The sequence below is a fragment of the Punica granatum genome, chromosome 8, assembly GCF_007655135.1.
Source record: "Punica granatum isolate Tunisia-2019 chromosome 8, ASM765513v2, whole genome shotgun sequence".
NCBI lineage: Eukaryota > Viridiplantae > Streptophyta > Magnoliopsida > Myrtales > Lythraceae > Punica > Punica granatum.
The window spans coordinates 1428416-1442048 of NC_045134.1; the positions used below are offsets into that span (position 1 = coordinate 1428416).

The 13633-nt window shown below is 36.4% G+C and overlaps 1 protein-coding gene and 1 long non-coding RNA gene across 3 annotated transcripts; one reads left to right on the forward strand and one right to left on the reverse strand.

The window, feature by feature from the left end:
* Positions 1-979: 979 nt before the first annotated feature.
* Positions 980-4964, forward strand: LOC116189094 (patatin-like protein 6). 2 transcript variants are annotated; one of them, XM_031518625.1, is made up of 3 exons: positions 980-2630; positions 3740-4014; positions 4713-4964. In XM_031518625.1, the coding sequence occupies exons 1-2, from the start codon at positions 1494-1496 to the stop codon at positions 3968-3970; spliced, it is 1368 nt and encodes a 455-aa protein (XP_031374485.1). In that variant the 5' UTR covers positions 980-1493; the 3' UTR covers positions 3971-4014; positions 4713-4964. The 2 variants fall into 2 exon arrangements, with proteins under 2 accessions (XP_031374485.1, XP_031374484.1); XM_031518624.1 differs by lacking the exon at positions 4713-4964 and having other exon boundaries at positions 3740-4160.
* Positions 4965-9126: 4162 nt separating this feature from the next.
* On the reverse strand, positions 9127-11992 carry LOC116216058. Its single transcript, XR_004158615.1, has 2 exons — positions 10294-11992; positions 9127-9981 (listed from the first exon to the last, which is right to left on the reverse strand). It is a non-coding gene; the product is annotated as an uncharacterized LOC116216058 (long non-coding RNA).
* Positions 11993-13633: the final 1641 nt, after the last annotated feature.

A 13633-nucleotide genomic window follows, 5' to 3' on the forward strand; every position in this document is an offset into this window, starting at 1 on the left:
CGTGCACTTCTGAAATACCAATTAAAGGAATTAGAAGGTGTAAAATTGAGGAGTCGGAGTAATAGTAGTTGTAATAATAATAATAATTTATATATATATACAAACTTGACAACACCCTAATAAATATGGATAAAATGGTAAAACAATTACTAATTCATATGTTGATATACAATATATATTATAAAGAAAATATTCAAAAAAGTATGAAAGAATATTTTAATCGCTTATTATCATATTGTTAATAAATAAATAAATATATGTATTATAAAGAAAATATTCAAAGAAGTATTAAAGAATATTTCAATCACTTGTTGTCATATTATCAATAAATAATCATTTATACTAATTTTCATATTGTTAATAAATAAATATATTAATCTTTTTTAAGAAAATAAATAATCACTAACACTTATATAAACTTAAAATTAATTTAACAAATTTTAAGAATTATAGCTAATCTTTTAAAATCTTAAATAAGTAAATCTTTGATCCAAGTTATTTCAAATTTATTTAATATATGGAATATTAGTTATAATAAAGGCGCACAAACAAATAATGAAGTTTAAAAGTTTTGATAGGCTCTAACCAGTATTATTCTTTCATAAAATAAAACTAATGATTTAATCTAAAATTAGTCAAATTTTGAATTAATTTTTTTATAAATCAAAATGATAATTGCAATTATGTATATATTACATGAATTCCTTACTTCAAAATTTTTTGATGTCTATTTTATATTACATATATATTATTCTATTAGAAGTTTGAATTTACCGTACAAATTTTTACATGCTGATATAAACTATAAATTCATAAAAATTATTATTCAATTATTTTTTATAATACAATTTTCTAAATAACAATAATAATAATAAAATGAACCTCAAAAAAAGAAGAGGAAAAAGGAATTAATTAAACATGGTTAATGATAAAGAGAGGAAGTTAATACAGCCTGCCTGGCCACATAATAATCAATCAAGGAGAAAGAAAAGTTTCCATTTGGAGGAAGTAGAAGAAGAAGAAGAGTGGCTTTTGGCTTTGTTCATAGTCTTTTCCCCTTCTCTGTCTGCCGTCGTCTCTCTGCCTGCGCTTTCCCTCTGTCTTCTTCTGCCCGCCCCCCCTGCATGCGCTTTGATCTCTTGCTGTACCCATGAACATATCATCATATATCCATTATCTGTTCGATAGAGAAGAGAGCCCTCCATTATATTAATTGCAGATGAAGCAAAAGGGCTTAAGCTTTCTGTTTTCGTTTCGTCTGGTGGCCGGGGAAAAGGTTGACAGAGTTCGGTCTCGCGTTGTCATCTCCCCATTGAAGTGATGACTTTTGGATTCTTCTTTCGTCTCCAATTGCAACAGTTCAGCGGATGAATATATGGATTTCGTCCCTCGATCTCTGAAATTGACGCTCCCCCTATAAATAAGCCCCGAGAGCGAAGAATTCTTTATCCGACCGACGGTGATCTCAGATAGGCGATTGGAAGCTTCAAGAAATGGCCTTTCAAGGGCTGTTGGAGATGCACGACGAGCCGAGCATCGATGCCGACAAGCTCAGCTATGAAATCTTCTCCATCCTCGAGACCAAGTTCCTGTTCGGCTACGACGACTCCAAGCAATGGATTCCCACACAAGTTCCGGTGCCGCCACCGACTGCGGTCGAACCGAAGCCCGATGACTTATTGCTCGGTAGCCAGACCGAATCCTCCAGTCCCCTCTCTGTGTCTGAAGGTGAAGAGCGACCGAAAATACGCATCCTCAGTATCGACGGAGGCGGCTGCAGCATCTTACGAGGGGTTCTGCCCTGCAGGGCCCTGGCTCATCTGGAGCGCGTCATCAGGGAGAAATCAAACGACCCGAACGCGACGATAGCGGACTACTTTGACGTCGTCATTGGGACGGGGATGGGTGGTATTGTTGCGTTGATGCTGTTCGCCACTAGGGACGGAGCTCGGGCCGTTTTCGAGGCGGAGGAAACCTGGCGGCTCCTCGCGGAACAGGGGAGATGGATATTCAACGCCGGTGGCGGCGGTTTCCTAAGGCGGCTGTTCAACCGACCAGAGAGCGGCAGCGGTTTGGAGAAGTTCTTGAAGGAGACGTTTGGCGGCGGAGACAGGGCGTTGACTTTGAGGGACACCCTGAAACCGGTTCTCATCCCATGCTATGACTTGTCAACGGCAGCGCCGTTTCTGTTCTCGAGGGCTGACGCGGTGGAGTCCGACGGCTATAACTTTTGTCTCTGGGATGTCTGCCGGGCTACATCAGCCGTGCCAGGCCTGCTCGAACCGGTTTCAATTCGGTCGGTCGATGGCAAGAGCCAGTGCGTGGGGTTGGACGGCGGGTTGGTGATGAGCAACCCAACGGCGGCGGCAATCACGCACGTGCTGCACAACAGGAAGGAGTTCCCGGACGTGCGGGGAGTGGAGGATCTCCTGGTCCTGTCCCTTGGGACGGGTCAGGTTACTGAAGTGGGCGGCGGTGGGCTCCAGTATGAGAATGTCAAGGGCTGGAAGGCCAAGGACTGGTTACGGCCCGTGGTCGGTATTACCGCAGATGGGTCTGCGGATTTTGTAGACCAGGCTGTGGGCACGGCATTCGGCCAGTGGAGGTCGGAAAATTACGTCCGCATTCAGGTACCAATTTGTACACTTATTCTACTATTGTTATGACCATATCAAATCGTTTGCCTAACGTACAGATGGATAATATGAATGATTGATGTAGTCGTAATAGAAACTTTCTTCATTCATTCATTCGTTTTTTTCTTTTTCAATCACAACTTTCTTCATTCATTGAAAGATTAAAGTCATTCATGTCAATTTGAATTCTTCTCCATGTAATGTTTTGATTGTATTTATTGGTGCCATGAACATTGAGACGTCACTTGTTAATTGCCACTTCTCATTTTGAACAATCTAATTAATAAATCCCATGAATTTACAATTTTTTTTTGGATAAGATCACGACATTTTCTCAATCGATATTCTCAATCGATAGACTGAAAGTAATCTTTTAAAAAGGGACTTATCAGTCATAATCACAATACGCATTCGATTTGGATGAAAATGAACTTTTCCACTATTGGTGGATATTCTTTTTTTTTTCCTTTCAATAATAAAAAAGGCATATAGATCTAGTACAAGAAAATGAAATAAAACTATAGGCACATAAGTCCCACTGGTGAAAATTGAACTTAAAATTTCTTGATTCCGGGTGACGCCTTATGCCACTGCATCAAAACCCCGTTCTCTATTAGTGAATATTTTAAGCTATGATGATTTCTTATTAATTAGCATTTAAAATTGGCATAAATGGTCCTTTATGTGGTCTTTTAAGTAGTTCCAAGAAATCTAACATGAATTGATTGAAATAGTTTGGAAATGTTCCTTTTAAATACGGTCTCGAATCCGAATATTGTGAATAGAGAAAATTCACCTCGTTAGAGTTTTATCTCGAGCTGGAATAGTCGAGAAACATTATACTTTCGGATACCAGAGTGCGCACATAAAAAATGTAATTCCATGAAAAATTAGAGGATCCTCCCCTCTCATTTTGGAAAAATGGAAATTGACTTCCACCTACAAATTTATAATTTAAATAAATAATTATTTATTTAATTTATTCACTGAAAGAAAAATTATGGGATATTTGTTAGATCAACACTTCAAAAAAAAAAAAAACTGGAAATCTAAGCTCCAATGATCATCTCACATTAAGTGCTATTATTGTCATGGATTTATAGGCCAATGGGTCCATCATAGAGGCCGATTCAAGTCATCACAATGCGAAAAAGCTGACCCAGATGGCTGAACAGATGTTGAAACAGAAGAACGTCGAATCGGTGCTCTTCGGTGGGAAGAACATCTCAGAACTGACCAATTTGGAGAAGCTCGACTTGTTCGCTGCAGGGCTCGTGCTTGAGCACGACAGGAGGAGGAGCCGCAAGACTTCTGCTACTTCCCTTTGCTCCTAATTAACCGCATATTACTAGCTAGGAACTGGCCGGAATTGTAGAAGGTACAGATTTGTCTGATGAAACTTGGTTACTTGCTCGATCGGACAGTTTCTAACTTTTGTAAAATTCTGTCCATAAGTTTAGCCTTTTGGATAGGTCTGAAAGATTCTCGATATGATATGCTTTCATTTTGGTTGAGTTTCTGATACTAGTTGGGAATATGACCGAAATCGGAACCCCGTAGCAACCGGTACTTGGTGTCCTTGATTCATTGACATTGAACCAAAACATGCCATGATAATATATGAAGATTACTATTTTTTTTTTCGATTGTGAGGGATGTCCATGGCTTAATGCAAGGATCTGAAAATAAAGCGAAATCTAGAAACGCATAGATCTCACTAATGAACATTGAACCCACATGATTCTCTTGGTTATTTGCAGCATGCCGTGCCGCTATACTATGACCTTTTCTCATATATGGCATTTAGTAGTTGGTAATCACAATATATATATCTATCTGCCAATGCCAATTATACAAACCCTGTTAGAAGTATTACTAATAAACCAATTCAATTTTTTTTATGAACTACGCATGCAAAAGATGGTGATGAATTAATTCCTATTTGAAGCAAAAATATATATAGCAAACATGCATACGGATCTCCTTTTTCTTGTATGTATAAACGTCATAAAAATGCAATGCTACTTTATCTTTAAGCATTAAAATTAACAAACCCTTTTTCCTTCTCCATTGCAGGTGAAAGCAAAAGGATACGACACAATAGAATTCAATAGGAGAAAAGAAGGAAATTTTACAAAGAAGAAGCAATGCAATAGCTTTTACTTTACAAAGTGAATTGCTTGATAACATGGGAAGATACATAGAATATATGGGTTTTATATTTATTTATATGTAAAATCGATCGAGTGAAAAGGACTAAAAGTTTACAAAAACAGATTATTGGTAAACATATACGTGTGTATATATTTATATTGCATTCTATATATATTGGGTTAAACTTTTTGCCTTTCTCAGTGGCAAGAAACCAGAAAAGAAAAGCATCGTGCAAGCTTCATCATCAACTTTACAAGGTCAAACCAATTCAGGTGTGTATGACCCTTTTTCATCCCCCCCCCCCCCCCCCCCCCCCCCCCCCCCCTGCGATATGGAGTTAAGCAAAGTTGTATGAGAAAGTATGGATAAACAAACCAACTGGCAAATTTTAGCCAAACAGATGGAGCTAGCTAGGTTCCAATCGAAATATCTGTTGGGCTGTAACATCTGTAATCGATGATATTATAGACTTGTCTCGATCAAAACTTCAAGAGTTGTCAGTACAGACAAGTAATTGTTCGATCACGCTGATCACTAATGTGGTTGCCCCTTCCTTATCTGATATCGGCTTAATTGCCCCTTACTTTTCAAATCCGAATCTGTGTAAAGTAGGCTTTCATCATTAGAGAGGCTTATCTGTATAATTTGTCTACATGCTTTGTCGACTGAGATGTATCACTCATCTCCTTTTATTAAGCTTTTTGTTAGTATTGAATTGATTGAGATCGATGGTTGACGGGGCTAATGCATCCAATCCGGCTTCTCGACATTGCATTAATTCTCCTTTTTTTGTCCTAATAGATCGATAATTATTGTATTTGCTGATTAATCGTATTCCTCTGCCCAACTAAAAAACCAGAAATAAATAAATAAATAAATAAATCATTATTATCGATTCTCCTTGAAAGTTAAGAGACCACGCAGATATTATTAATCCAACATTTTCCTTCTCTTTATTTATTTATTTATTTATTTATTGTTCTGTTTGTTTGAGCAAACGATGGATGATCCATCTTGTCCTACAACTACTGCTCATGTCCTTCTGTATATCTTTCAATAGAATTATATTATTATTTTTCCATAATTTTGATAAAATATAATGGAGGAACTTATTTAAGATTTAGAATAATTGGAGAAGACTATAGACATTTGTACAGTGGCATGAAAGTAGTTCTCCAAATCGAAGAGGCCGTCCACCTAACAGACAGTATATATAATTAAAGGACCGTTTGCCAATCAAATCTTACATGAATTAATTAATTCTTAACTAAAAATCGATTATATATCATACCATATTATATTATTTCATATCCCATCATGAAGATACGATATACAAAATTATAATTCAAGTGATAAAAGAATAAAAAACACGTGAAGCTTTTTGGGATAATATAATATTTTATATATACATAAAATTTGCCATGTACCGCATGCGCCGCATACTTTGCCCAGCTAGCTACTTCAATGTATGAACTACCGGTGGTTAAAATGGCCGAGTCTATGCTCACTCTTGATAGAGTCGTTTCTCATAACAGCTTTTCCGGAAAATGCAACCCGACGGAGACAACTGAAAGAATCTTCGTGTGCAAAACCACATCAACTCGGACAGGCTTTTTGGAAACCCTCAGTCTTGCTTAGAGTAGTTACGGTCGACCCGACGGTATTTTAAGTTCTGTCGAAGCAATTCGGATTGATCAGAAGTTTCGAGTTGGTGAGAACTAGATATGCAGTGGACACAAACAGTCGAGCAAATTCCATGTTGAGCCTGAGCAATTATATGGGCTGGTTCGGACACGTACCGGTCCCAACCCAATGCTATAGAAGACGTGCTTGGACCCGAGGAAGTAAAATAGTGTGGGCCCATGTTGGTTTCATCCTGGGCCTCTTACTTAATTTTGGAGTTTGATCAATTTCTTTTTGGTTAGAAACTACGACGGGCAATGCCCAAAACACGATCAAAGTGAGAAATAATACAACGACCGAATAGGATAGCGTCCTATTCCGATACGCTTCCACGCCGGTCGTAGGAAGGGTGCTGATAGAATTCGGTACCGAGGGTCAATTTAACTCGAACATCATATTTACTAGCTTTGCATTTCCGAGTAGATGAGAAGCTCGCCCTCGAAAAATAATTAAAAGAAAATTAAAAAAAAAAACAAAACAAAATATGTATATGATGTGATATATATGTATAAGTTACTGCTTATTTTTCCCCAAAAAAAATAAAAATAATAATAATGCTCATTTGGCATCGCGTACATGGAGAAGAAAAGACAGGAAAGAGAGAGGGACGGGGAGGAAATTGGGGGGTGGCAGAAGGGTGAATTATGAGATACGTGAAATCGGGGAAGGGTATTGTACGGAATAAGGACTGAAATTTTATGCTTGAACTACACATTTCATCAATTTAGGAAACTGTCATTGCTCATGCATGGCATTGTATGGTTCCTTCCTTCTCATCAAGTGATCGAGAGGAATCTTATTTGTCTATGCATATGTCTATTCCATCCATGCTGGTCATCATCATCAGAGTATCCCAATAGTACATCAAATTAAAGGGGTGAAATTAAATCATATGTATAATGTGTGTGTATATATATATGATTTGCTCGGCCTACACATCAGATATTAATCTAAATGATATTTATGATCATCAGTTATCATTTAATGCAATATTGCTGATCTACATTAGAGGAAATTATTGAAAATATATTTTGCTTGTGTCGAGGGAAAGACGATCGGAGAGAAAGTATCGTTCCTAAAGTTTCCTCCATTCATAACGGGGATTTTTTTTCGTCCGACACCATATATAAAGTTACTTTTAACAAATTATGATTCTAGCGATAGACCAGGTTACCCGTGCTGAAGGGAACAAAGGAATGGATGATCTTTCTCCCCCTCCTTTCTTTACGAAATTCCTCCATCCAGATAAACGATTAAAATTAATAAGAAAAAGCAAATTTAATATTATATATATATATATATATAAGTTTTCTTTTTTTGGTAAGAAATTTTTTTTTTAAACGGTAGCATTTTATTGAAAGCATCATAATTTAAAATGGGATGTCGACTAGGCCACCTGCCAATACAATCACAAGACTGCCGACCATGGGGCCGGCCAGGAGACTGCCGACTAGGGAGTCAGCCATACTGCTGATATATATAAAGTTAACTATTGCATTTTGATGTGTGTTAATTTTATATCCATAAGGTTTCTACCTTTTTATTTATTTATTTTTGGGAGAATTTTCTCGTCCTTTTTTCCATTGAGCTAGTCTGACACAAACAGTACTTTTTGACCCATCTTTGACCGTATAAATATATTCCCTACTGTCCAATCAAATGAAGAGAGAGATCGACGGGAGAGAGAAGCATTCAAGCAGGGGTCCATCCATTTCCAATGTATATATATATAATTATATTATATTATATTGTACGTATATACGTTTTTCTATATAGTATATATAGTATAGCATGGTACTATAATATAGTAAGCTAGAGATCGAGAGAGCTATAGCTAAGCTAGCTACAGTATTCTAGCTGCATGAAGGCAATCATATAATCCTATCTTCCTTTCTTTCTTACGTCTTTCATTTCTCCTGCTTCTTCTTTCTTCAGCAGCTGCCTTCACTTTTTCATCCATAAGAATCCGATCGATCACTGTTTCTGCGTCTCATCGAGAAGAAACCTGGTCAGATGTGTGTTTCTCCTTGTGTCTTTCTGTGTGACGCGCATATATACATACATCTATATGTATCGTTTTGTATGCATGTGATATGAATAATATATATGTGATTTACTGATAAATTCACAGGTTGATTTAGTCTCAGTCAACGGGATGGAAATACTTGAGATCTCACCAAAGCAAACCAAATAATCTATTCATTCTTGACGAATTCATCAAAAACCTCGGTTGCACGCAAGTGTAACACATTACTAATGCTACAAAATATATATCATCATCAATAAGAAAATTATCTATATTATTCACCCAAAAAGAAAATGTCTGTTGAAATCTAAATTAATTAAATCTACACAATTTCCGTAGACACTTGAAATTCTCTTATTAAATTCTTACCTAAATATTCCCAGTTATAAATATGAAAATCTAGCTGTAATATATATTCTTTCTTTGTCGGTGTCCAATGGATATTTATAGGAAGCGTATAATTTAGTTTGCTCCAACTTCCTCAACCAACTTATATATATAACATATGCAATGTGAATATTACAATTAGAGAATATTAAGTGCCTTTTAGGTCCAGTGCCGGATCTTTGTTTGTTCGACCACATCACATCACACAACATCGAGAAAAAGAGTAAGTTACATAATGAGTTTTCAGGTAAAGGTGCCAGCTGGAAGGTTAAAAGTACGTGTTTAAGTTACATTTCGGTATCGACAACCGTCTTAACTGTAAATTTAATATTAGAATTTAAGCTATTATTGGATTTGGTGCCGAAATATAAACAGTAACAGCTGGCCATAAGTCGGTCCGTCTCTTCGCATTGCAAAACATTCAGAGCATGTTCTTCTGCATGCGTTAAGATCAATGTAACTTCTGGTTGAAAACAAAGAACAGCTAGCCCTAATTTGGAATTTGGTTCAGAGCAAACATCATGGCCGATCGATCGAGACGGAGAGCCCAAAACAAACAAAATTTAACAAATCAAAAACCAATTAAAATCAAAATTCATCAGATGCGTAGCTAGCATGAGCTGTATATGCATATTTCTTAATTCTTTCTTCTTTCTAGGATATTGTGAAACTTCAATGTTGTCAGGGAATAATTTTAACTTTTCTAATTAATTAAAAAGCAAAAGCTTATTAAAGAGAATTTTTGAAGGACGGACTATGATTTCCCAGATTCCTCGTTCTAAGAGTAACAGCAACACTAGAGAGAGAATGCACACAAAACCCAAGATTTTGAAATGAAAAAGTGAAACCCTAAAAATATTCCCAACTGGGTATGGATATAACATGTTGGAATTTTTTTCATTTTTGATTTGAAATATGCATAAATAATGGAATTGAGCATTGTGTACATAAGCTCAGATCTCTGAGCATTACATAAGAAGACCAGATCTATATATATGTAAATGTGAATCTTGACGGAAGATGCACAATATTCTACCTTCCGATTCATGATCAGTCTGTCGCTTGACGAACTATTTCAGGATCACAATGCCGTACCTGTCCAATATGATGAACTATAAGATGACTCGTTACACTGAATCAAATTTGATTCTAATGAGCAATGTTCATATAGGTTTCTTTTTCGTTTCCCCCCCATTAGCAACAGAGAATAAGAATATGCACAATGCGTATGATTTTCTTTATCATATAATCCTAGCTATCACAAATTATTAGTGTTTTGTAAAGTTTAGATAAGAATTATGTCAAATTTTATTTCGAAGCACCTAATATATATATATATATATATATACAATGATTAAATTGCGGGTACTTAATGTAAGAGAGAAAAGGAATGTTAAAGAGATGTACCTCGTTCGGGGACGTCAGGGAGGGAAGGGATAGAAGCATGCGCCAGTGTAAGTTCAGATATAGTACAACACAAGCTGGACGACCTTAGCTATCCACAGAGAGAATATTATTATATACATGATTAGCCACATAATTATATATACATGCATATATATATATATATATTGTGTGTATGCGCGCATATGTATCTATCTGATGGACAATGGGGATATATATTATTGGATGGGATCAATGAGATATATGCATGGCTCCTCATACGCCATTCACGGAGGCCATCGCTGTTCCGGTGGTGCTCTGCAAATGGCATACAGGGAGCCAGGCACATGCCCATTATCTATATTTCATCTTGCATCCATATGACGTAATTCGGATATATAATCTTGAATTTCATACAACAACAGTAGGTATGTGCTAGTATGTATGAATCATGACCATTTGAAACCTCATTTGTCGATTCAATGCACGGAAGGAAAGGCGTCACATGTTCGGCTTTTCGCCCTCGACTTGTGCATGCAAGAAGAAGAAAGAAAATCATGCAAAAAACTTGTTCATGAAAAAAAAAACAACTAATTTGGGAAACTATAAACCGTCCTGATTATAAGCTCCTCAACAAAAAATTGAAAACTTTTTTGTTTTTTTTATTGTTTGATGAAGAACCAGGAAAAATTAAAATGGAAATGTAACAATAACTCCATGGGAGATAAATGGAAAATTGAGCTTTTCACGACCATTGTCCTGCGAAAAAGCCCTGATGATGAGCCCCCTTGAACATATATTGAGAAATTTTTTTTTTCAATTACAAAAGAGACTCAAGGCCTACAATTATAGAGAATCTAATTAATATGGAACAGAAGAAGAATTAGCTAGCTTTAAGAAGAGATATATGTGTGTGTGTGTGTGTATATGTATATGGAGGGAGAAGACAAGAACAAGATGATGATGGGATATATTCATACAGACAGACATGTATATATACACACAAAGAAAAGAAGGGATAAGAGAGACAGAGAGATCTAAGGGGCCGGGTTGGAACAGAACAGGGTCATAGTCAAAGGAAAACAATGTAATAAAAGGGTAAAGATATTGATGAGAGCTCACTAGCCTTCTTAATTCCCCCCACGCAAACCCTGAAGAATTGGGGCCATGGAAATGGAACCACTACCTAAACTCAAGGAGAGAGCTCTATATATTAGCAGCCAACTCCTCCTCAGTTCTTCCCTCTTTTCCTTTCAATTTTTTTTTTCTTGTGGTGGAGAGGAAAATTTGTACAGGAAGAGAGAGAGATGGTTTGAACTTTGAAGAAGTTTCATTTCACCTTCCTCCTCACCTCTCTTTCTTTCTTTGCCCACTAAATATAGTCCCCTTCTCTTCACAGTTCCACACCCACATAGAGAGAGAGAGAGAGAGGTATTACTAACCACGCAATTTTTTCCAAGTTCAGAGAGAGAGAGAGAGCGTGAAGGTTTTCGTTTTCTTTGGGACGGTAGAGTTTCTACAAAAAAAAAAAAAAAAGGCAAAAGAAGGACAGAGAATAAGCAAAGGGATGAGATGAGAGACTCTCTGAGATTAATATTCATTTTTGAATCTTCACAAGGAAGATGAAGGAAGAAGGCTCTCTGTCTCTCTGTCTCTCTCCCTTACATTTTGTCTGGGAGTGCTTGGAAACACATGGATTCCCCCCACCTCATCTCACCTCCCCCCCTCCTCCTCCCTTTAATTTCTTCCCATTTTCATTTCTTTCATTTTGTTTTAAAACGTGATATAAAAATGGCATATCCATGTATAGATGTGTTATGATGTTTATATTTGAGGGTTTCCTTAGGCAAAAAAATTTAAATGATCCTATTCTTTCATATTAATATATAAGGTGATGCCAATTCGGTAATATATTACTGCAATTAAGAACAATTATAGCGAAGTGTTCGAGTAATCATTCCCGCTTCTGTTAAAAGCTAATTGATATTTCTCATACTATATGATGAGATATAAAGATTGAAAAAGCTCTTTTGCTTTCCATAAAATCTTTTTTTTTTGGGTGAATTTCATGAAATCTTTCCACCACATCCTCTTGACATATATAGGTTTCTTAATTTGTATCTTCAATTATAGGGTTAATGATATTGAAAAGCACGAACTTTGTCCCCCTTTCAATTTTAGCACGAACTTATCTTTTTGCAAGAAAAGGTAAGAACTTTAATTTTCTTGTCACATTAGGCATTTGTACCATTTTTTATTTATTTTGCTGACATGACAGAAAACGGTACCTACGTGGCGAATTGTGTCACGCAATGTCAGTAAAAATAATAATAATAAATTAAAAAGAAAAGAGAAAGAATTTGATCGGAGAAAGGGTGGGTGCTCTCGGCCGCCCACCACCAACCATTGCCCCCTTATTGAAGTTGTCGGTGACTCACAAATTTGAGGATTCTCTTGATTCCTATTGGTGGGGCCTCAACTCCGGCAATCCCCCCAACACACACACCACGCACCCCTCGATTGGGGTAGTCGGCACCTACTGGGGTCATCGGCAACCCTACTTGGGGGACAATGGCTAATGATGGGAGGCGGCCGACAGGGGTCCCCACCCTTTCTCCGATCAAAACATTTCTCATTTTTTCATTTTTAAAATTATTTTTGTTGACATAGCACGACAAAGTTCGCCACGTCGGTACTGTTTTTCCCCACGTCAATAAAATGGATGGAAAATGGCAATATGCCTAAAGTGACAAGAAGATCAAAGTTTGTGCCTTTTTTTGCCAAACAATAAAATTCGTGGCAAAATTGAAAAAAGGGACAAAATCCATACTTTTTTTGGTCATTAAAACTTAAATATATATGACCCTATTGTATAATTGGCTAAATTTATTGCCATAATTATTCACGAGCTTACTATATTTGCGCAAGGACCATAACGCTGATTCAGGTTATTAATTGATTAATTAATTTTTCTTATTGATTTGCTTCCATATATATATATATATATATAAGGACAGAAAAATCCTTGGGCCAGTACTTTACTCAATTTTATTATTACCTAACAATTCCTCGTCACCTTATCTGTTCTTATTAACATATGTCAACATATCATGTCTAGCGAATGATGGAATAATTTAAACGGTTTGATACTTATTTCCTTTAAATAATATCACAAGTTTGAGTCTTGTGAATAGAAAAAAAAATAATGAGAGAGTTTTGCCCTGTAGTAGGTCAATCCAACTTGAGATGGATTAGTTGGGGTTTATTGGATTTTCGGATACCATGATACATAAAAAAAAATGATGTCTACATTCAGTTTTCATATGAGCAACTAAATTTATTTATTTTTGTGAACACCGATATT

Excerpts from the sequence above, each read along its gene's own strand:
- LOC116189094 (XM_031518625.1), top strand. The coding sequence starts at position 1,494 with ATGGCCTTTCAAGGGCTGTTGGAGATGCACGACGAGCCGAGCATCGAT. Across the intron at positions 2,631-3,739 it reads AAAATTACGTCCGCATTCAG|GCCAATGGGTCCATCATAGA; the intron begins GTACCAATTTGT and ends ATGGATTTATAG.